This window comes from Erithacus rubecula (genome assembly GCF_903797595.1).
Source record: "Erithacus rubecula genome assembly, chromosome: Z".
Lineage (NCBI taxonomy): Eukaryota > Metazoa > Chordata > Aves > Passeriformes > Muscicapidae > Erithacus > Erithacus rubecula.
The window spans coordinates 10,037,652-10,062,000 of record NC_136661.1 but is presented as its reverse complement, the minus strand read 5'-3'; the positions used below and the strand labels follow the sequence as shown (position 1 = coordinate 10,062,000).

The window sequence follows — 24,349 nt, the reverse complement described above, 5'->3', positions numbered from 1 at the left end:
GTCTGGGGACACCCAGGCCATCCAGGTCTCTGGGTCTTGGGGGCTCAGTGACCTCTCCAAAGCACGCCTGGTACCCCCCAGCACACTTGAATATATGCACCAGCATGTGACATCAGCTTCTGCAGCATTCTCAGCAAGGCTGGTGCAAAGGGAACAGCAGAGGTGGGGCAGCATAGAGGTAGCATCTTTTATTGACCTCAGCTGTTGACATCTTCTAGCCACAGGTTTATTATCTGTTTTAACATTAGAAATTTTAGTTCCACTTGCAATCATAATATGGTTTTACAACTTTTGTCCCTTGTGTCCTACTGGTGTCTGATTTTTGGCAGAGTAAGCTGGTCTGTGCAGCCTAGAAGAAACTGCTCTCTGAAACATGCCCAGGTTTTGTACTGAAGAGCTCTGGTACAGAGACTGGCAGCAGGTCAACACTTGCCCACACTAATGGTTCATCAGCCATTTTTGGTTGCTGGTACTCTCTAGTTAAATTATATAAATATTTTCAGTGATTCTTAAGAATCAGCATCTAGGATAACAAATCTGTGCTGTTCCATTAACATATCCTTCTGCTTTATGAACTTAAGTGAACTGCCAGAAAAAGGGGAAATTACATCCCTGTGTTTTGATCTCTCCAAAACAGCTGTATTTCAGCATGCAGTTTTGACCCATAGAGTTTCTCAACTTGCAATTACCTTATTTGATGAATGCAAACTCAGGTTGTGGCTTAGAAGAATTCTGTATTATCTACTTGAAGCATCTTTTCTACTGAAGTCCTATACCACTAGACTCCAGTTCCTACACACAAAGTACTATCTCCTTCTACTTTATTCAAGTATCAGTAAAAATAAATGGACTGAAAAACCTAACATCATTTCAGCTAAAACACGATCTCAGTATGTACCCCTGCAATCATTCTCTTTAAGCCAGTGTGGAGGGAAGAAGGGTGGGGGATTTTGGACCTTTGCCAGGATACCTGTTAAAGGTCAATTTATTCTTCATTATTTAATAGACAGTGTTGAAAACACAAATATTGGTGGGATAAAACATGGTTTATGTAAGTAGCAGTGGGAAAACTCTGTGGTAAACCAAAGGTGAGACTAATCCCCTATGAGAGAGGAGTGAGTAATCACAACTGAGTCAGACAGAGCAAGGTTTCTCTGGGTGCTGAGTACGTCTATGAGGAGCTGAACATTTCTATTCCTGTGACGGTGGTCACAGGCCTATGTGAGCACCAGAGCAATTTGGAGAAGACAAGGGAAAGGGCTGCTTGAATTTCTAGTGAAACCTGACCAAGTGGCTTTTTACTGTCCATGTAATGAGGATTACCACTGAGCAATATGCTGCTGGGGGTAAAAATGCTCCATGTCAGTCCAGCAAAAAAAGCAAAAAGGAATCATTACTATGAATTTCTTTTAAAAGACCAAATAACCTTTTCAGAGTGCTATTAAGCCAGGAACAGCATGATCTAGAATAAGAGATGTATTTCCAATTCTCAGCTAAGATCGTGCCACTTATAGCTCCTGATAAAGGTATGCAACATCAGGAGAGGGTTTAGTATGCCATTTCTCAGGGGAGCCATTTGCCTTATGGTATTTGCAGCTTGCATACATAGAGGGTGAGAGGGATGTTGATTCTGAGTCTTTTTCTTAAGTATTAATACTGAAGAAAACAAAACAGGTGGGAGGCTAGGCCCCAGAGCGTGCTCTGAAGATTGCAAAGGGAAATCGTCTCCTTTAATATATCCATTTGCAACTTTCTATCTAATGGGTTGTCCCTGGAAAGCAAAGGTGTGTTCCAAAGCAATATCAGACCATTAGCTAGCTGTTGTTCCCAACAAACTGGGAAGTTTCAGGCTGTTGCAGCAGCCTGTCACTGCCAGAAAGGGGAGATTGTGTTTCCACCCTCTCCCAGCCTCAGTTACTCACACCTGGCCTTGAATCGCACTGGCTCATGGAGTCCTTTGCTAAGCTTCACTGTCTTGCTAGCTTGGCAGGGAGTGATGTGACAGATCTCTGTGAGTGGCACAGAGGAAGGTCAGACACACTGGGGAGCCAGAAGGAAGGAAGAGGAGGACATGAGTAATATGACTCCAGCCTCAGTCACTGGCATCCTCTGACATCTCAGCAGAGCAGATAAAACCTATTCTTTTCTTGGCTTCTTTTATTTTTAAAGAAGTAAGCAGCTTTAGATCTTCCCTTCTCCCTGTCTCCACTGTAATGAGGGATGATGATGATGATGATGATATGATCACAACTTACCTGCTGGCTTCATTTGCTGATATGTCTGTCTAGGCTCCTAGCACCTCTCCTTGGATAGTCTGGGGTCTGTGTGTTCCCTGGTAGAGTTGTGGTGCTCACTTACCTTCACAGCTTCTGAGGCTTATCCAGTCTTGAAAAGGCTGAAGGGTGAAAATAAACCATGTTACAGATTCCAGTCAGATGTTCACTTCTAAACACAGGCTTGACAAATAATGCCCTATCACTATCAGTGCACATCAGTGACCATATTGTTCAGTCTTGCATTTGGGAGTGCTTTCCAATTTAAAGCAAATCACTGAAACAGACTTTCAAATTGGTTTCATTGAAGAAGAAGAAATGAAGGGAAACTACTTGAGATCTGACAATAGCTGGAGTGATTTGTAAGCATGAAGCACGCAAGATAACATTTAATTAACAGTGGCAAAAATAGAACATCACTTTGAATTTACGTAAGTTCTCTTGTTCTACATATGAGCAATGCCCTTTATTTAAGTTCCTCTTTACAGAAAAATGTATTAATCCTCCATTCCTGTAGATAATATACCAGTCACAAGGTTGGGCAGCATTTCCCCTCCCTTTTTTGAAGACTTCAATACTTACATGTAAGGTATCCAGACAGTATGTTCCAAAAGATCTCAATCAAATAATTTTCCCTAAAGCAGTGAAAATGACTGTTTGTATAGTAGAAATTAGAAAGAAGTCCTTGTATCTAAATGTGCAAAGACTTGTTTGTTAACTGCTGCATGAATTTGAAGCATCTCTGTGGCTTAATCAAGTATCATGTCCAGAATATAAGGAGAAGCTGGAGTGCCTGCAACTCAGATGACAGTTGTGGGCTCCCTGATCATTAGAGCCAGAGTTTTGGTGCCAGTTGCCTGATCTATTTTGGATGCCTGCTGTTCCAGGTGCTGTTTCTCACTGCTGACCAGGGAGAGGGCCCTGACACTGTGGATGGCTCCAGTTATTCAGTGAGACAGGTTTTGAGAGGGTCTTGGCTCAGAGCACACCTCCCAGCCCCGTTGCTGCTCCAGTCATCCCTACGGATGGGATCCCACAGCCTCTGCTCAGCACACTCTAACCCCTCTGGCCTGCTGCATCTCCCTTTGCAGGGAAGCCGAGCAAGTTACCTCTCTAAGGACAGCATTCCTGCCCACCAGCTTTGAGAGTCTTGATGGCTGATGACAGAACAGCAGGACAGCAGGACCCACGGTGCTGGGCAGGGTGCCTACCTTATTCACTTACTTATTCACTTATTCACTTACTCACTGCTCTTGCAATTCCCTTGTGATGGAGAGCATGTTTTAGACCTGGAATGCAATTGGAGGGCCCTGAGCAATTGGTGCAGCTGTGGAGTGAGCACCCAGATGATGTGTTGAGTCCTCTCCAGACAGAACAGCTCTGAGGGGCTGCAGGATGCAGTGAGCACATGGCTCACTGGCATTGGAGCACACTTGGGTTTACTCCACTTCTGAGTACTGCAAGCTTACAGCATACTACACTACCACACCTCTGTAACTTAGAAAACATCAAAGAAACCATATCCCCAAAGTGGCAGTAATTAGGAGTAATAGTAAGCTGTGCAAGAATTAGTAGTTAACCCACCAGTAATCAATAATTATGTATGGCAATTAATCAATTATACATGAAACATGAGCATAGGTGGGATCTATTTCTGTGCTCTTATTATTCAGAATTAGGCTGTGCTCCAGTTTTTGTGACAGTTGTTTAGGAGTTGCTGACAGAACTGATGGTTTGTCAATGATGGTGTCTCCTAATCATACCCCTGGGTTATGATGAACCAGCATGGCCTTTTCCAAATGATTTTTCTTTTGCATTTGATGCAATGCAGTCTCCAAAATCTACTTGACTTTGATGTGTCCTCTGTTAAGTATGCAAATGCACACTTGCCAGAACTTTTCACTCCTGCTCCACTTTTCCTTAATAAGACAGCAAGAACAATTGTCCAAATCAGCTAAGAGATGGGAGCACACTGATGGATCAAACTCCTCCATTAACCTGGTTCTGGATAAGAGCAAGCCACAACCACTGGGATGAGTCCCCCAGGATTCAGACTAGTTCATTCTTCATTTTAGATTAGATCTTCTCAACATCATTTCCATTCTATCCTCTCCTCCCCACAAAATTGCACCATTCACTGCCTGTAGAGATTGACAGCTCAGATGGGCTGAGAATGAGCAGGTTTCTTATTTTTGTAATCCCCATTATCTGTGTTCAATCTAACCAGATTATGATAGTACACACAGAGCAATTTCTATGTTTTGTGAAAAATCTATTTCTAACATGAAAAATACTGTATTTGGGCAGGTAGGGCTGATACAGCTGTAGTGACAAATGGATCAGCCAAAACCAATCTCCTTCCAAACATAGCTCCATGTTTTGATGTAATGAGGTGATAAATGTGGGTGTCAGCTGCATTAAGAATGGACTTTATTATGCAGGGATGGCTCTGTGAAGCTTTCCAGATTTACTTGTTTTTTGCTTCTTATTTTGAGGATCCAATTCTTCCTGATTCTAAGAGGGTCTTTTATATTTTTGTCATCTCCTCTACTTAAAGGAACCCAGTGTACTTTAACAAGAGTATTTTTTCACCAGTTTCATTAGTAATGTTGCTTCTTCTCAGGGCTTCAGCTCAGCCCGGGAGCTTGCAGCAGCATGAAGACAAAGGATTTTTAGTACAATAAGAAACTGCCCACACATTCACAAAGGTGAGTTTGGAGCTTGTCTGATTAAACAGTCAGAGAACCTGTTTGGTTACCACTTCATTTGGGATACTTCATTTTTGGCTTCCAATTGATTGTTGTATCTGGCAGGATCGAAGGAGGATTTACTATAACTCAAATTCAAGGTTTTTTTTTTTTTTTCCCAAGGCAGAAAAATGTCTTATCATTCTCATTTGCCTTGAGACTGGCCAAATTTCCAAACCAAAGCATTTTTAAGAGAAATAAAAAGTTGGGTGTGTGTTTGGACCTCCTTCAAAGATGCCTAGTTTAATCTTCAGTTTAGTATAATACCTGAATTTGAGCAGGAATGAGACCAACATCTACTCAGAGACATTGTTGATTTCATCATGTCTTGTATCCTCACAGAAGAGACAACAAGGTGTTTTGAACCTGCTTGTTGTCCTGCCTGCTTGGTGTAGCAAAGAACTCTTTGGGCCCAAAGAACTCATCAGAAGAGAATTTTTCCCTTGTAAATATAGACTTCTTAATTCAAAATGTGAAATCTTTCTGGAGAGGTTAGGTTTTTATTGTATCCCTATACACCCAGTACCACATTGAAGGGCGTTTTGGGACCTGCAAAATCCACATGCAGATGGTTCTGATGTGAGGAGGTTCCTGGTTTGGGTTGCAATAGGTGACAGCTATAGGTCATGGAGCTGCATGTGTCCAGCTCCTGCTGAGCCATGCACCTTGTGTGGGTTCCCACTACCAGAAGGGGTGTTGGACTGGGGGAGCCAGGTAGCATCAGCTGAGACTCTCATCAAATACCCTCATTGCTGTAATTGAACTTCTGACATCTGAACAGGAGATGAGAAATCATCAACATATAACTCCTTTGTGTTCAGTCCATTCTACTCTACTGTACATATCTGCTGGTATCTGTCAGTTAATTACAGTTGAGTTTTCCAAAGACAGTGATTGTTCTTCAGACATATTATGATGATTTTTTATCATCTGCTGTTACGATAATTCTGTAATTTTATTTTGTTGTTGTGTGACAACTCAGTTGCAGTCAGTCATCCTCTCTACTATTGACTCATATTGTTTTAATAACTGAGCTTTATATAATGTTTAATTTAAATGCATGCCAGTGGCCTGCCTTTATCTGCATATGTCCAAGGTATGTGCAGTGGTCAGTGATGATGGTCAGATTGAATGATAGAGCAACTTCTGCTGCTGTCCTCCACAAAAAAGAACCCTCCCCAAGCACCTCCTCACCATCAGCAGTGGGAAGCATTCCAGAGTAGAAGTCCTGTAGAAGAGCCAAGATGATCCTCACTCAACAAGTGAGAGCCAGGGATGGCACCAGGGCAAAGGTGGAGAGCTAGCATGCTGTGCCTGTGAGCTTGAAGTTCAGATGTTTCTCCTCCAGCTTTGGAGCATGTGAGCTCCTGGCAGAAGTAATGAGGCATTCCTCATATGGTTTCTCCTCTAGGCCCTTTCCCTTCTCCATGCTTTCACTTCTTTCCATTTCTTTCTTTCATGTCTCTCTCACACTGTGGCACCAGAGCTGCCCCCAGCACTGGAGGTGAGGCTGCCCCAGTGCAGAGCAGGGCAGGACAATCCCCTCCCTTGCCTGGCTGGTGATGCTGTCCCCGATGTTCCCCCAGGACACAGGGGTTCCTCCTGATTGCCAGGGCACAGTGGGTGCCAAGTGGTGAGAGATGTGCCCTTCAGGAAACAAGCATCATGTGCTTGACCTGAAGAAGAGGTCTTCAAAATGCTGTATGAGTCCTAATGAGGGACATTGAGGACACTGAGCACCAGTATATAGATTGAAGGCAAATTCTGGTTATAAATCTGCTTGCTTTCCTGTTGAGGGGCAAAGTTATAAAAAAAAAAACTATTAGTCAACACTGTAATTGATGGTTTGATGGCAATTTGCAGCAGCACGGTACCATGAATATCAATTTTATTCAGGAGAACAGATAATGAAAACTTTTCATTTTGTAGTGACTCACGTATAATACACTGCATTTCCTTTAATAGGAAATGATGTGCGTACAAAATCTGTAGTTGCTATGATTAGTTGTTGCTGATCTTTAAAGATAAGAAGCAAAGTGGGGGGAAAAAAAATTGAAAACTGTGTCAATTTATCTACAAGAAAGTTACTCAGATACCATAAGTAGTGAGTCTCTGAATAAAAAATGACTATAATGAATCACTTCCTTGAAGTATAATTTAGCTGTGTTTAGCACTGAGTGAGTACAGCTTTGAGGTCCTAAGAAGTGCGCATTTCATGAAGTGAAATTTCTTAGAGTCATTAAAAATTAGCTTGGTCTCTGTAACGTAATTGATACTACATATATTCCAGTGAATGATAATGTAGTCTAGAGCTTTTTGTACCCTATGTGCAAAAAATAATGTAGTCCCTGCAGATACATAAAATCTACTTGGCATGTGAAGCCAGTGCAGTGTGATGGCACAGGAGATGTATTTTAAATTTGCAGGAGCAGACATTAGGTGGGAAGGAGGTTTTACAGTCAAGCACTTAATGTGTTCTGCAAATCTACTTTCCTTACTATTCAGCTTCATGAAACTCCTTGTCTGTTGACTGAAACTTCACCACAGAGAAAGCAGGGCATGATTTCGCAGACTCAAAGTTTACAGAGCAGATATTTAGAAGATGTTTTAGAACTTGCTTAGGCTGCCATTCAGAAAGATCAGACATATCTTTCTCTGAGTGCTTATTTTCATTGTTAGTTGTGAAAGATAAAAATTAATTTCAGCAGAAAAACTTCAACTTAAAAAAAATTATTGTAGCACATTACTGCCAATAAATCTATGATTTATTTATTACTGCTTTATGAAGAAAGAATCCAATTCTGGGAACATACGGTCACTTCACAAAGCAAGAAATCATTGTATCTCACTATTTTCAGTCTTTCTAAGTTAAAATTGTTGTTCTGAGCTTTTACCTCTGAAGACAGAAATCAACGGAAGTGAAGAATCCTACAATATCCTGAGTTGGAAGGAAGCCACAAGAATCAAAGTCCATGTCCTGGCCCTGCACAGGACATCTCTGTGAATCACACCACGTGCCTGAGGGCATTGTCCAAATATTTCTTGAGCTCTGTTAGGCTTGGTGCTGGAGAGCCCATTCCAGCACCCATCCACCCTCTGGGTGAAGAGCTTTTTCCTGATATCCAACCTAAACCTTCCCTGACCAAAATTCAGTCCTTTCCCTCAGGTGCTGTCACTGTCATTACATGGAAGAGATCAGTGCCTGCCCCTCCTCTTCCCCTCACAAGGAGAGGATGTAGGCTGCAGTGAGGTCTCCCCTCGGTGTCCTCCAGGCTGAACAGACCAAGTGACCTCAGGTGTTCCTCACACAGCTTCCCCTCAAGGCCCTTCACCATCCTCATGGACCCTCTGTAGCCTTACATTAGGCTGTTGTGGCACCCAGAGCTGCCCCCAGCACTGGAGGTGAGGCTGCCCCAGTGCAGAGCAGAGCAGGACAATCCCCTCCCTTGCCTGGCTGGCGATGCTGTGCCTGATGTCCCCAGGACACAGGTGGCCCTCCTGGCTGCCAGGGCACTGCTGAGTTGTGTGCAACTTGCCAAGACCAGGACCCCCAGGTCCCTTTCCATATTGCTGCTCTCCAGCCTCTCATTCTCCAGTCTGTCCGTACATCCAGGGTTACCCCATCCCAGTGCAGAATCCAGCACTTTCCCATATTGAACTTCACATGGTTGGTGATTGTCCATCTCTCTCATTTGTCAAGGTCCCTCTGCCTTCAAAGGAGTCAACAGGTCCTCCCAATTTAGTGTGATCAGAACACTTGGATAAAATATTTCTAATGCATCTTACTTATTGAAAATAACCCTTAATTTCTAAGGGGTTTTTTCCCTTTAAAAATCGCAAAGAGCTTGAACAAGTCTGTATCTATTCCTATATCAATGCTCTTGGCTGAGATTATCTCGGTTTGTTAGAGCACAGAGCAAATAACACCAGGATTAGATCCCAGTATGGGGACCATTCACTAAAGAGTTGGATTTTGTGATCCTTGTGGGTCCCTTTCAACTCAGAATATTCTGTGATCTGTGATTGCTCCATGTTGGTGGGTTCTGTAACAATGTTCCCCTTTTCATTGCCAAAAAACTCGTCACAAACATTTTTCAGTTGACTAATTCTTTCAAATGCCTGGAGTCACTTCTCTAGGGACAGATTTCTTTGCCAGTACCTCCAGAATATTTCCATCTTCTCTCCTGAATAACACTGTTGTTAAGACTTTGTTGTCTTAACAACAAAGACTCTGCACTCTCTATTAAATCTCTGCATTATATTTCACATATTTCATTTATAAGTGGTATAGATAGAAAGAAAAACCCCAAAATTTCAGCTGAAAAATTGTTGCATGGTTTTAAGTAAAAGAGTCTTCATTGTCAATTCTCAGTGGATTTGAGATTTTTAAGGTGGAAAATTCAGCTTCCCTCTGGGCAATTAACTACATTATTTTTTCTGAACAACCACCCTGGATTTAATGTTGATTCATGTCCTGTATCCCTCTGTCTTTGAAGAGTTTTTTTTGCAGTAAGAATCGTTGATTACTTCCTTTTCCTGCAGGATCTTTAGTAGTTTTTGTGGTGCTGAAGAGTTTTTCAATCATTGCTTGAGTGTTGGCTAACCTATCAGTTCAAGGCTTGTGGTTTTCTTTCTAAGTCTAGCACAGTGCTCTTGTCGTATCATGACTTCTTTTATATCACTTCCCTAAAAAAAGTCAGTGGTGATGCCAAGTAAAAAAGATGAAGAAAAATGGTTTATTCTCAGCCACCAGAGTCTGCACTAATGCTGTCACTCACACTTTTCCCCACAGATTTTCGGAGTTTTATCATTCATTGTGAAGTTTGATGAGGTTGCCTGCAGTGATTGATGACAGGGTGTCTAAATACTGGACATACAATTTATTATAAAAGTCAACATTTCAAAACGCTTCCTCTTCAAAGACTTTTATTACATTTTACTTGCTAGGGGCTCAATTTCTTTTTTTATTCTTAGGAGACTTTTGATTTCTTGTCATTCTCCAGTCTAAAATCTTGCTAATTGATAGATGCTTTCCTTGTTTCTTTCAGCAGATATTCTAGTTATTCACCTATTTCTAATCCTGCTTTTTTTTTTTTTACTCATTTGCAAAATTTCCATTTACCTCATTTTTTATTTTTCTTTTTGCAGTGCTTCTATTGTCTTTTATTTTTTTTCATTTATGAGGATACATATTTCCTTATTTTTCCAGTACTAAACCCTTGAGGATTCATGCCATTTGACATCTAAGAGGTGATTTCTTGTGACTGAAGTTCTGCAACTCCTGAAATTATGAGAAGCTCCATAAATACATATACATTGATTGAAGTGACTTGATTTTCTGTGCCAAGTAGATGTTAAAGCACAGACCAGAGAGTGTCTGGTTGTCTGGGATCCAGGTTTGTCTAAGACAGCTATCAGAGAGAAAGTGATACCATTGATGGTGCTGCCTAAATTTACGTTGATTAAAGGACAGCCAGTTCTGGGGAAACCACTATGCACTTGAGTACTTCAAGGAAAGAGTATCAATAGCTGGTGCTGCCCATCATATGCAGTAGTTTTTCAATTTCCTTTCTCTATAACAGTAAGTTGTCTTAATAATAAGTCCCCTTCTGTACAACACGGAAGGTGGAATCTCAAATCTCTTAGCATTAAGAATCTTTTTTACAAGGCCTTGGTGTTTTGGAGGTATTTAAGCCATGTTAGTGTTGAAAAAAGGTACCACAGGAAGCTGAAAGGTGGAAAATCCCACTATGAAACTGCATGAAGCAAAAAGACTCTGCATTTACCTTCACAGGTGACTTATTCCTCAGCTACTGGATCTGAAATATGTTGTTGAAGTTTCAGCTCCTCTGTTTCCTAATGACCAAGGTGTAGTGTTTTGAAGGCCTCTACTTCTCCCCAGTTTGAAGGGAGGCATATGACTGGGAGCAGTTTGGCATAAGACCTTATTCCCACATAAGGCAACCCAGAAACTGCCCTGGTTCACTCAAGAGTGCTCAGAAAAGGCTGGTAACTTGTAGTTAGAGCCACCCTGACAGTGACAGACGCCCAGGAAGGATGAACAGAGCAAGATGTTTGGGGACAAAGATGTGCTGTCACTTCAAGTTTTCTCAGAAAAAAAAACTTTTTCATTGAGCCGTGAGTTTTCTCTTCCTGATTGACCAAACCAGTGGCCTTCTGTGATGGAGTGACTGTATCAGTGGCCAAGGGAAGGGTGATAAGGGAAGGGTGGTCTTCTGTAAAGCTTTTGACACAGTCCCCCACAACACCCTTCTCTCTAAATTGAAGTGAAGGATTTGATGGGTGGATTGTTAGGTGGATAAGGATTGGCTTGACAGTTCCATCTGGAGTGTAGAGTCGATGGCTCAGAGTCCCAGTGTATGTCAGTGACAACTGGTGTCCCTCAGAGGCCTGTACTGGGACCAATGTCATTTAATACCTTCATTAATGCCACAGATAAGGGGGTCAAGTACACCCTCAGCAAATTTGCAGATGACACCAAACCAAACGCCATGCAGAGGGTCCTGGAAAAGCTCTAGGGGAGTGCCCATGGGAATCTCATGAGATTTAACAAGATCAAGTACAAGGTGCTGCACCAGGGTCAGAGCACCCTGGTACCAATAGGCTGGGGGATGGACAGATCAGAGCAGCTCTGCCCAGAAGGACTTGGGGGTGCTGATGGGTGAGAGGCTGGACATGACCCAGCCATGGCACTGCCAGCCCAGAGAGCCAAACGTGTGCTGGGTGCATCCAGAGCAGAGTGGGCAGCAGGGCCAGGGGGATTCTGCCCCTCTGCTCTGCTGAGACCCCACCTGCAGTGCTGCACCAGCTCTGGGCTCCAGCACAGGAAGGACATGGACCTGCTGGAGAGAAGCCAGAGGAGGCACCAAGATGATCAGGGATGAAGCACCTCTCCTATGAAGACAGGCTGAGAGGAGTAGGATTTTTCAGCCTGGAAAAGAGGTTTAAGGGTGACCTAATTGTGGCCTTCCAGTACCTGAAGGGAGCCCACAAGGAAAATGGAGAGAGACCTTTTACAAGACCATATAGTGACAGGAATAGAGGCATGGATTCAAACAGAAAGACACTAGATTTTGATTAAGTATTGCAAAGGAATTAATTACTGTGAGGGTGATGAGGCACTGAAACAGGTTGCTCAAGGAAGTTGTGGATGTCCCATCCCTGGCAGAGTTCCAGACCAGTCTGGATGGAGCTCTGGGCAACCTGGTCTAGTGGAAGGTGTCCCTACCCACAGCAGGAACTAGATGACATTTAAGGTCCCTTCCAACTCAGGCCATTCTATGGTTTTAGGGTTACAGAATGTGCTATTTCTGATGCTAGGTTGTCACACCAACACTCCCAGCACTCCAGCATGGCTCAGAAAGCCACAGTGGTGTGCATGAGGCTGGAGCAGGAATGCAATGGCCAAGAACCCCCCACCCAGATAACCAAGTCAGGGTTGCTTCATGTTGTGGAATAACCAGCAGCACTTTTGTCTGTTTTCCTTGGAATGAAGTGAAACATTCCCACAATCCCCACTTTTTCCATAAACACAGCCCTGCAGGGTAGATATTCTCACCTGAGTCTGACCAGTCTGCCAAAGGCATCCATCTGTTCATGAGTCAGTCACAAAAACAGGGCTTCCAAAACCAAAACAGGGAGAGTCTGAGGCATCCTGTGGTTTTCACCCACTTCAGTCCAGGAGATTAACTGCAGAGCTGCTGAATAATCAACACCTGATTTTGGATGAATGCTACGAGATTAAGAGCCATAATTTAGAGTGAAAGATTTCAGGAATGCGGCTGGATTAATCAGGTTTCACCATTAATTGATCCCTGGAGGAGGAACAGTTTGCTCTTGTTACTGCCAGGTATCACTCCCAGAAAACATACCAATCAGAACTTGCTCTCAAACCCAAGACACAACTCTGGTCCTCTGTTCTTCTTGTGCTTCCCAGAGCTCTTCAAGGCTGACACTCCTTTTCTGGGACACCAAAGGCCTGGAAAAAATAAATCTGTATTTTTGTATCCTGGCCTTCGAGGGTCAGCAGGACACCTGGCTAAAAAGTCTGAAAGAGGAAAAGTACCAGTAACTGTACTGCTAAAACTTACTCTGTCTGAGGGGTAACCAACCTTGAGAAACCAAATCTTTGCTCATAATAGTTCGCATTTTTTCACATGTATTCAAAACTTCCATTTCCAGAAAACTGCACAAGACTTAGGAAGTTTAACCAGTATGTTAAAAGACCTCTTCAGAAAAAATACAACATAAGAACTCTTTGCCAACTCTTTGAATGTATTTATTTATGTTTGGATTTGTGTAAGGAAGTCTCATGCTATAAATTTTTATTAAAAACATGTCATTAGAAATAAATAGCACATTTATAGTCATAAGTAAAACAGTAGTTTTTACTCACACTCATGTTGGTCTTCCTCTTACAAAACTGGAATTATATTTCACCATCTTTTTTTTTTTTTGTGTTTGTTTATACTTGATATAAAAGGATAAAGCTGCTGCATGAAGTTTGTATTTATTGTAAGTTTCATATATCCCCAGACTAGGGTTTTTTCTATTTTCCTAATAATATTTATACAGGAAACACACCCTTCTATTGTTGCTATTAATTTTTTGATATGGTAAATGAGCTTAAACATTGCAGAAAGAATATAATGATAATAACAAAGATTAATATATATGTTGCTTTTTCCTGCTTGCTGATGGGGATGACTGATTTGTATGAAAAAAGAATTATGCTTATGGAAAGGCTCGACACCACCAGCTACTTAAAGGAAAAGTTCCATTATTATAGAACTTGATTTCCGTTAACTACGTGAAGATGTGTGTCCTGGTTTCTCAGATACTAGGAAAGCAGAATTCCTCAATGCTGTTCTCCTTTCTTGTTTCTGTTTCCTGCAGATCCAGTTGATGATACTCAAATGTCACACGGTTGATGTGTTTGCCGCTGGAGACCATTCGCAGCACAGTGTTGTCACAGCCAATCTTCATTTGGGCTGTTTAGGGAAAAGAGGTATAAAGGAGATATAAAGATACATTTATATGAGAGAAACTGAGGGAAAAGAGATGTTTATAATGATGGGAATTATGAAGCACCGATACATTTTGGAAATAAAGCAAAATCATGTGTCATAATGACCTGCTGACAATGATACTGCTGATTAATTTTTGTGTTTATTAGATTTGCTTTACAATGCTGCTCCATGTCTGTGTGCTACTGTTAGGTACCACCAGTGATGGGTAAGGGTAATGGTACTATATCCTGCAGACAGCCAAAATGAGCTACATAGAAATGTTTCCTGTTGGAGGGATGAGTGGGGTTGTGTGTAAGGACATTCCTCACAGGATCAGAGGCATGTGACAGTCCCATCAAGACAAACTCGAATGGTAGTACCCAGCATGTGGTCTCACTCTGAGGGAAATCAAGTGTGTCATTAACTGTTGCCATTTGAGTGGAGGCTTGGCAAAGTCTTTTTGTCTGGGGAACTGGGGGAGCTTCCTCACTTGAGGAGGAATCTGGTATGTCACTGGGAGGGCAGGAGCTGCTGAGATGGATTTTCACTTCCTTCAGACCACCAGGAAAACAAATTTTAATCTCATTGCAGTGCTCAGTATTATCATTCAGCACCAGCACTCACCAGTTAAATCTTTGAACATTGCCTGGACTGTTAAGTTGTGGTGTGATGAAGGACAAGAGAGACCACAAGGGCCAGGTAATTCCTGCTCTGAAAAATTTCCATTTTCTGTGGAAATGCTGCTTCTCCAATGCCCTGTTGATACTGCTGAGGTATGACAGGTGTGCCACAGGGGTTAGTCTGTCATACCACTGCCACACATTGGAGTCTGCTATTGAATATTAGGGAAACTGGAGGTTCTTATTTTTATGGGGAGAAAGAAGTTACTTACTAGCATGATAGTGAAACAGGTTCAGAGCCCCAGCAGGTTCAAAGCAGAGAATGGGAACTCTGAGGCTCTTGGGGTATGTGTTACTTCTGCAGCAGAAAAGGCCTGGACAACACTGAGTAAATGAGAGAAAAGCTCCTTAACTGAAAATGTAACAATGTGCCTTCTTTGGTGTGAATTTCCAGACCTTTTTATGTGCTGACCCTCTAATACTTATTTTTGCCATAAGACAAGAATTTAAAAAATATGTCTAATTCAGCTTTGTCATAATGATTACTAAAGGGGCAAATGAAGGTGGTCATGGGTGTGCTGCAATACACAGCCAAACCATGGCTTGAATAGCTTTTGCTCTCATGTTCTGCTAAATGTGAAGTTCACCAGTCTAGCAGGAAGTCCAGATGTGTGTGGGGGTCTCTGCATGTCTTATAATGGTTAACTATTTTATTACGTGCAGGTAATTGGAAGAAGTTCTTACCAGACCCATGAAAGGAGTGACAGAGGTCAGCTAGTGGAAACATCTTGGATGGGTCTAAGCCAGCTCCTCCGAGAAGCTCTACAAAATCTCCCACTCCTGCACATCCTGCAGATGGTTTCTTAAAAAGGTAGAGTTATTTAAAGTTATTCACCATTCATCTTTAAAACGTAGCAGTCCTGCAGACATTACTGAAGCTAACAGTAGGTTTTGGAAATCCCCTGTGCTTAAAGATGTGCAAAATCACTTTCTCATTCTGAGCAGTAGTACCTTGATTTGACATTAGTCAGTTAATTTTCTTAAGGGGTTCCAAAGAGACACCTAAGTAGACTCTGGAAATTACTGACTAGTAAAAAAGGTGTTGATTCAACTGTTTGTAAATCAGATAAGCAATCTAGTTCTGAATGCTCAGACATAAAATCAAATTAATACAAGCATGGGCTGTATGCATGCCTACATTCAGCTGGCAGGCAGTAACTTCAGTACCACTACACCATACTTACTGCTAAAAAAATGCTAAAATGTGGCATTGTGGCAAAGAGCAATTCAGGTAGAAATTAACAAAAAGAGTAGTCTTTTCTGAAAACAATGGCTTAATCTATATTAAACCCACAGTTCTTCTGAAATTAATGCTGTTTGCCAAAAATATCTTGCATGGGCACCTTGAGCACCTTTGGGCTGTCACCCCTGTGCTGCTATTTAAGTGCCTGGTTTCTTTACCTTCCTGTGCTGTTGTCCTTTTCTGCTCACCACAGAATAAGTCAACTAATTCACTTGCCCATCTCTTAAAACCTGGCTTGCTCAGACACTGGCAATGTCCTTGAAGAACTCAGGCTGTCAGACTCACTGACAGAAGAGAACAAATTTCCTTGCTCTGTTCTTCTGAAGATTTTGGAATTGGCACCTTCTTAACTTCTCAGGCATCACCAACAGCTCCCATTCTCTCTGTCTGCCACCAAGCTCCAAATACCCCAGATCAGAGCAGAGGAGCAGGCACTCATGGGGGGCTCGTTTGTACTCTGTCCGTGGTTATACCTTGCTATTAGTGGCTCCTTTCTCCCTTCAGAGCATTTACTGCTTTCATTAATTTAAATACAGACAAGCAGCTCTTGAGGAGAGTGCTCCTTTCTTTATAATGAAATCCTTACCTTGTTATATGCATTAATGGTACTTTGCAAAATTTGGCTGCCATTGCAATGTTACAGAGACATTAGCAAGAGAGACAGCCCCAGCTCTCCTCTCTGGGAGAAACCAGGGCCCCCAGTGTGCACACAAGAGGTCCAGAGCACCCATGCCTGTGCCACAGCCTAATCCTGCTTCACCCCTTTCCCTCTTCTGTGCCCAGAAAACTTGCACATGCTAATATTTTCTTAGGAAATAAAGATCTCACCTTTAAAAAGAGACCATTTAAATGTCCGAGGATAAGATCAGATATTTTTATTACCACTGGGTAGATTATGGAGAAGCTGCAGTTTCTGTGCTGGTGAGGAATGACCATGGTAAACCTTCCTGAGGGGGTCTGAGAGATGACATTGCAAGCTGGGACACAGGAGAAGGTACAAGAATTATGTGTCAAGTCATCACTGCATGTAGCAAAATTACATAATTACAGTAGCAAAAAACCCAGAGATAGTTTAATTACTGTGAGTAACAACCAAATGCTGAAAAAAATGTATATGGCATTTTCTGAGGTTCTTGCATTGTATTTGTTCCTTAAAATTTTCGTATTGTTTACTGTGTAGCATGAGGTCTGGCAGAACCTGAGGGTGAAGCAGTCAATAGGAGAGCTCACACCTGAAATCTGTACATCAGGGGCTGTCAAGGGCTCATGCAGTTTGTCGGTTTGAAGGAGGTTAAACATGGGTGGAGGAGGGACTGTGTTTTGTTTTGACAGTTTTGATATTGCCAGCAACCCCCTAAATCCTATTCTGCTTCTCTGAACTGGAGTTCCTTACACTGCAAAATATCTCATTGAAATGAGAATGTGATTTTATCTTTAAGTTCAAACTTCAGAGTTCAGGTAAAGGATAACTTATCATCTATGTGAGTAACCCAAGGAATCCTTGACATAGATCTGGGGTCCTGCAATTGCTTTAGCAGGATGGTGACAGACACCAGCCACCTCTAGCAGTTGAATACAATAATCACATCCATGAGCATGAAGCCACACCAGAGTAGGGACCCAGCTTGCAGCCTCAAGTCTGAATAACTTGGAGTAAAGACATAGCAGACACCCCGTTTGGGGGTTTTTGGCACTTTTTGATCATTTTTTGTTTGTTTGGTTTGGGTTTTTGGGGTTTGGTTGGTTGCTTTTTTGGTTGTTTTGTTGGTTGGTTTTTGTTTGTTTTGGTTTTGTTTTGTTTTGTTGTGTTGTGTTACTTTGAGTCATTAGGCAGATAAATCAGACTGGCCTGAACAGTATTTGTTAAATGTCCTGCCCTCTCTGGAAAAAATAATTCAAGTAAGGTACTGGAACAGGTGTTCCAGTCAAGTTGAGGGTGTCCCACTGCTGGAAGAGTTCAACACCAGGCTGGATGAGGCCCTGGACAACCTGGTCTAGTGTGTGGCATTCCTGGCCATGGTCGAGGGGGTTGAAACAAGGCGATCTTCATGACCTCTTTCAACCCAAGCCCTTCTATGATTCTTTGATAATTTGTGCCTTGCCAGCTCAGAGGAAAGAACTTGCAGATAAATCCCTGTGCTCATGTATCTCTCATAGCTACCACATAACCATTCAATACACTCATTTTACTGCTGACTTTTTCAAATGCTATTTCCTCATCGTTCACCCACATCTAGAAAACGCTGAGATTGAAGTTGCTAAATTAATACTATTTGTTCTAGTTAAATATCTTGGAACATGCCAATATTGGATTGGGAGGGATCTTATTTGAAAGAAAGAGCCTTATGGTCTGGCGTACTGCAGCCTGTGTGGTCTCTTAAGCTCCTTTTTTTCTTGGGACACACAAGCCAGCAGGCATGCAGGTGAGCGTGGGTTCCCCTGCAGCCATGTCAGTGCAGATAACCACAGTGGGAAAATTCAGTGCAAGGCAAAACCTTCTCTTTGCTCCCAGCCCCAAATTCAAGCCCCTTTGTTGGTAAGAAATGCAGACTCACGGAAGAGGTTGCTGTTTTTCTTGACTGTGACAGTAAATCCATTGCCTGCTTGCTGAATCCTGAAGAAGATCATTGCCACGTTCTGTGATGATCTGATGCTCCTCTGAATATCCCCACTTTCACAGAAGTCTACATATCTTTGAGAAGTGGTGAGAGGATGGTCCAAGGAACTGGGAAATTTCTCTCCCTTGAGTATCCATCCATCAAACACCTACAGAGGTTCAATTATATAAAAAAAGGTTTTGTTTACTGCTCTGTCAGCAGAGAACAGAAATATGAAGTGTAACAGACACTCTTTTCTTTTGACACTATATAATCTGTTCAAAGCCTCAACCTGAAAACAAAAATTCTTTGTATTTATTGATTTCCTAACATTTATTATTCATGCTTCAACTGATGTTTAGGAAAGGGATACGTATAATGTTTAATGTTGTTTTTATCTCCTTCAGGTGACAACTTTTTGTTGTTGTTGTTGTTGTTTTGTTTTTGTTCTTTTTTTTTTTTTTTTTTGAGGGAAGTATATTTTTTGCTTCAGTATCATCACATACTGTTTTTGTTTTGGGTTTTTTTTGGGTTTTTTTTTGGTAATTTCAGTGTTATTATGAGAAGTTTTTGACCAGCCTGATTTGAGAGCCACTAGAAATATAAGAAATCTTTTCAAACTCTGGTAACTATGTCAATTGATCTGGCCTGTAATTTTCCACCATCTATGCTTCACAGCTTGTCATTAATGGTTCCAGTGACCTTCCAGAGATATTGGAATACAAAAAACTTTGGCATAAATTTTTGACAAATGTATTGTTCTCACTTGTGTCAGCTCTTTCACCTTATCCTAACCACTAGAAAGCAAAACAAGTCCTGCATTATTTGTCTGGACCTTAAGCATCAGCTTCTAAAAATATTTCCTTCATTACAGGAAAGCAACAACTTTCCCTGACCCTCTTCAGAGAATTGTGTAAAAATGTGCTGTAGTTCTAGCATAGATACGCAGTTGCCTGCCTTGCTGTTTCAATTCCCTCCTAGCTGCTCTCACAGGGTAATTTCTTAAACACTTCAGTCAATACTCCCAAAATTCAAGGACCAGATTCAGCCATCACTTCAGTCAATAATTCTTATGTATGTGGGATTTCCTGATGAAAAAAAATCAGAGTCTGTCTCTAGATTTGCCAGAACTGCAGGTTTCTGAAGATACATATATATATATATATATATATATGTATATAACAAAGGCATTCGGGACACCTTTACTAAAGAAAGGAAATCTCAATAAAACATAAAAGACATCTTGATGTTTTTTTCTAGCCTCCATGAGTGACCATCAGTCCAGGTACAAAAGCCTTAGACCCACAGGAGACTGAAATCAGCCTCTCTGTAGCCGCATAGGGAGAGATCTTAGCCATAAGGAATGGCAGGACAGAATTCTTTAGTGTAAAGGGAACAGGAGACAAGGAAAGGACTAAAGGGCAGCTTTCCTCCTTCTCCCTGTCCCTGGACCTCAGCTTGTCCCTGAGGGATGTGGTCTGTCCTGTGCCTTGCCCTTTCAGCACAAAGGGCAAAGTGCAAGGCAAGGGGAGCCAGGGACCACCGAGCCTCCCCTTCTCTCCTTGACTGAGATCTCAGTGAATGCTCCTGCCTGCCAGAGAAATGTGCTGGTAAAGTTTTTTAACACTGGAATATAAACGGCTCTAAGTCATGAGCCTCTTTCTGTTCAGAGCCAATGTCCTGAAAAATTCTAGCAGGGGAATTTAGAAGAAAGCCTGCAATGATCCACTCACTATTAATTTGGTGCTAAGTGACCTGTGAACAGAGGTCCCAGAGCAATAACAGCGATCCAGAGATCTGTATCATTATCTGCAGGGCTCGTGATTCACGGTGCAGTGAGTAAATCCTACTGACCAAATTTTTGGTAGAGACACTTCATAGAGGCGCCTCTGGAAAAGTTCGGAAGAGCCAGTACTGTAGTCAGGGGAGGGATCCTCATCCTGCATCTGGCTCTGCTTTAGAGGAGTGGTTATGGGGGGACACATACCCAGAGTGCCTCAAAGCCACCCCAGAGGTGGCTGCTTTGGGAAAGCCTGTGTTGTGCACACACACACAACACAGATGTGCACACGCGCTCGCCAGCCCCTTGCACACGCAGCAAACACATCACAGTCAGAGCAGAGCAGACGCCTGCAGCCCCTTACCTTCAGGAAGTCCCCCCCTTGGCAGTCGATGTTCACAAAGTCGTAGTGCACCGTGATGAGCTCCTCGGGCTCCCCGATGAAGAAGGTAGCGCAGTGCAGCTGCGGCTGGTCTGCGGTGAAGGTGAACTGCCCCTCTGTACTCAGCATGTCAATGCACCCTGGAGAGCAGGGACAAAGGGCTGCTGCCTCTGCCTGCTCTGCTGGGACACAGTGCCAGCTCCCGCTGTGCAGGGAAAGAGGGGATAGGAGAGACCCCCCCCGCTCCGGGATCCGGCTGGCAGTGAGGGCAGAGAGAGCCTGCTGAAGCAGTTAGGAGCCTGCTGAAGCAATTAGGAGCCTGCTGAGCATCAGAGGAAAAATAGTGACTCGCAGGTGTGAGCACAAACGTGCAATGAGAGGATTGGGGGGATGGTGTTTCTGCATCTCTGAGCGGAAAACTCTGTGTGTATGTGTGCACAAATGCACAAACACTCAATTCTTTCAGATTTCTCTCCAGAAACAGCTGCTACACCTGCCCCACCCCTCGTAAATGTGACCCTGCCTAGGGACATGGGTGGGGAATCCCCATCCTCCTTCAGTTATTTGGGACCATCAGGTATGAACCCCAACCCCCTTCCTCAAACCACAGATTTCTGCGGGTTTAATGCTTTGTCCTTATTCTCCCTAGTCTTGCAAAAAGCTCCTGCAGCTATGTCAGTCCTAATTAGACCTTTCTCCTCCCTGAGGATCCTCCCAGGATTCTCCCACCTGCCAGTAGTCCCTACCAGAGCACCAAAGGAACTCACGGAGTGACCGCCGGTAGATCTGTCCTGCAGACAGCTCTCGCTTCAGATCTTCACTGAGGAGTAGGAAGGGGTCATCTTCACCAGCATCCCTCACCTGGTGAAAGATGAGAGCAAAAAGAGTCTGGGGCAAAGTGAAATGCAGCCCCCTCCCTGCACCTCCCAAGAACAGGCACAGCACGTTACATCCCTCCTCCAAGAAACAGTGCAGCTGGAAAAGCTCAGGCAGAAAGCTGCCAACCTGCAGGAGGGGGGAAATAAACCTGGCATCTAAGAGGTGAGCCCAGCAGCTAAGTGCACTGGGTCTCTTAAGTCCTTAACAAACTCGCTGAGCAGAAATAAATAGAGGGGTAGTACAGAATACATGGGACTGTTACATTAATGTTACGCAGGCGTAAATTTAATGCTGGAGAAGTAGGGTAGGAAAGGGAGAGAATAAAGCACAATGCTTGAAAGCTGAGAGTACAAGTTAGAAGACAGCAGCTAAAAGCACAGTGAGGTGTTTAATCATCAGCCCTATTGCTCACCTCTAGGTATCTGGTTTCTCCCTTGGAGGCTGCCAGGAAGATGAGAACGAGGTGGCACTGAAACTGGAAAGCAGACGGCATGCTGCCACCTCCTCTGCCGGCCGTCCCGCTGTGGCCAAATTTCCCCGGGTCTGTGCCGGTATGCAGAAGCTGCTGGGGTGTCTTGGAGCGACTCTTTTTATAGAGCTGTTGGGAGGGGAGGCACTTGGTCCCCGTACTGATAGGGTAACCCATGGTAACTGAATTCCTCTCGCAGTGACACAGTACGTGGGCATGACAAGGGTCCAAATTACAGCCACAAATTTTCAAGACGGTTGAATTCCCCTCTCTGGCAGATGTCTTTGCTCCTTATCTTTCTGGTGGAATAGCTGTAAACCTCTGGGGAAGATAGCCAATTCCTGTGTACATGGGGCATTCATGTGTTTATTTCCAGTTACTCCAAAGCGAGCATCCCTCCCTCCTCCCGGGGCAGTCCCAGGGTATTTCAGACCTGCAGGGCTTCCTACCTTCTGCTGCTCTGTGACATGCAGTGCCTGTGCCTGTGCCTGTGCCTGTGCCTGTGCTGGGTACTTCCCCCTGGCCAGGCCTGGCTGGGCACCCCTGCATCCCAGGCAGGTTTGCAGCCTGTGCCAGCATCCCTCCAGGGCTCTGCAGCAAGCACACAGGCAATACCAGACAGCGCTTCCCACCAAAACCAGCTTTCACACAGAAATTATGAAATTGGGCTTCCAAAGGGCATACTTGTCACAGAACTCCTGATACTGCTTCAGCCTTGATCCTCAAGTAAAACCTGAGACATTTAAAAGTTGAGCCTGTGAGTGAAAATTCGTAGCTCTACAGAGTGTTAAAAATCGAAAACTCAGTAGAGGTATTAGATGTAGGGTATATAGGTGAAATCCATCAAAGTTCCTTGGGAATTACATGCTTTGTTGAAAAACTGAAGGGTTTAGCCCCTATTTGCATTAGAGGATGGCTGGAACATTAATCAAGAAGGTGAGAGGCGCTTTGGAGACCATGAGGATCAGAAGAGGCTGCAGAGGAGTCCAGCCTTACTTGCTATTCTTTTGGTCACTCTCTAAAGAGACTGATGAGATTAAAATTATAGCTTGACCCCTCCAGTTCCTTCCTTAGAGGCATTCTGCAGGATCCAATCCCAAATTCTGGCTGCAGTGTCCCACTTTGCCCTGCCAGTCCCCAGCCTGTACCTCAGATGCTGAGTGCTGAGGAATACTCAGTGCAGGGAGCTGGGTGTGAGCTGCAGTGAGGGCTGCAGATCGAGCTTGGTGGGGCAGGAGTCTGAGCCCAAGGAAAGAGGCTGGGAACTGCCAACCTTTTGAATTCCAGAAGGCCCAGGGACCTGTGGCACCAGCAGGTTGACCAGACCCTCAGAGATACAGCAAGAGTCAAGGACTCATTTGGACATCCTCACATACATAGACTGTAAGGATGTAAACCCAGGAGTTCCTTTGGTTCAGGTCCCTCTCTGGAGGCACGAGCTGAAGGTTTCTATTCTGTTGCTGCATCATTATAAAATTACTTAAAGGAGGCAGAAGTCTGAGGCTCTGCTGTGGGAAACCTGGGTTTGAACTGGTGAGGGAAGCTGAGTGAGTGTGGGATGTGTAGGGAGTTGAGTGGGGACCCACTGGATCACTGGAGCTGCCTGCTGTGAAGGAGTTTGGGTGCCAGCAGTTAAAGTCTCTGGTGGAGAGAGTGTGGCTGCCTGAGTGCCTCCTGAATGGTCAGACTGGAATATTATCTTGCTGTGACTCCTTGAAGGTCTTCAGTGAAGAACAGCATGTTTGATTGTGTGTGAATTTGTTACTGAAGATTTCAGATTTCAGAATTGAACTCCAAAGATTAGCGAAGGACACATGGCATTGCAGCTAAAATTTTATGACTGTGTTAAACCAGATGTGAGGTGATCTACTCAGAATGAAACATACCAGCAGTGATGCCACCATAGTTTAAACTCTTGTCTATGGATAGCTGAGATCTGGGCTTAGCACAACATTCACCCCTGGAGGTGCCCAGAAAAGCAGGAAGCTTCACAGTCTGGAGGTCATGCTGGCAGATAAGAGAGGGGAGTGTCCTTCTCCAATAAACAAGGTGGTGGGAGGGACAGTAGATACCACCTTCATATCTGCTGTAATTTGTTGCTCACAGAGGGTCTATGGTGACTTTGAAATTTCTATGCAACACCCTGGAGTGTGTTTTGAGCGTACAAATATTCTGTGTAACATTGGTGTAAAAGCTGAACTCAGATATCCTTTGCTGATGATGTGGAACTTAATTTTAACAGAGGTGCTAAGTTGTTTTTTTTCTCCCAC

General features: G+C 43.3%; 1 protein-coding gene across 1 annotated transcript; it reads right to left on the bottom strand.

Annotated features, from left to right (window-relative positions):
• Positions 1-13,303: 13,303 nt before the first annotated feature.
• Positions 13,304-22,167, bottom strand: CRHBP (corticotropin releasing hormone binding protein). The gene is made up of 7 exons (XM_079330573.1): positions 22,023-22,167; positions 21,499-21,592; positions 20,714-20,871; positions 18,528-18,738; positions 16,801-16,949; positions 15,414-15,531; positions 13,304-14,031 (listed from the first exon to the last, which is right to left on the bottom strand). Exons 1-7 carry the CDS (start codon positions 22,101-22,103, stop codon positions 13,874-13,876), a joined length of 969 nt encoding a protein of 322 aa, XP_079186699.1. The 5' UTR covers positions 22,104-22,167; the 3' UTR covers positions 13,304-13,873.
• Positions 22,168-24,349: the final 2,182 nt, after the last annotated feature.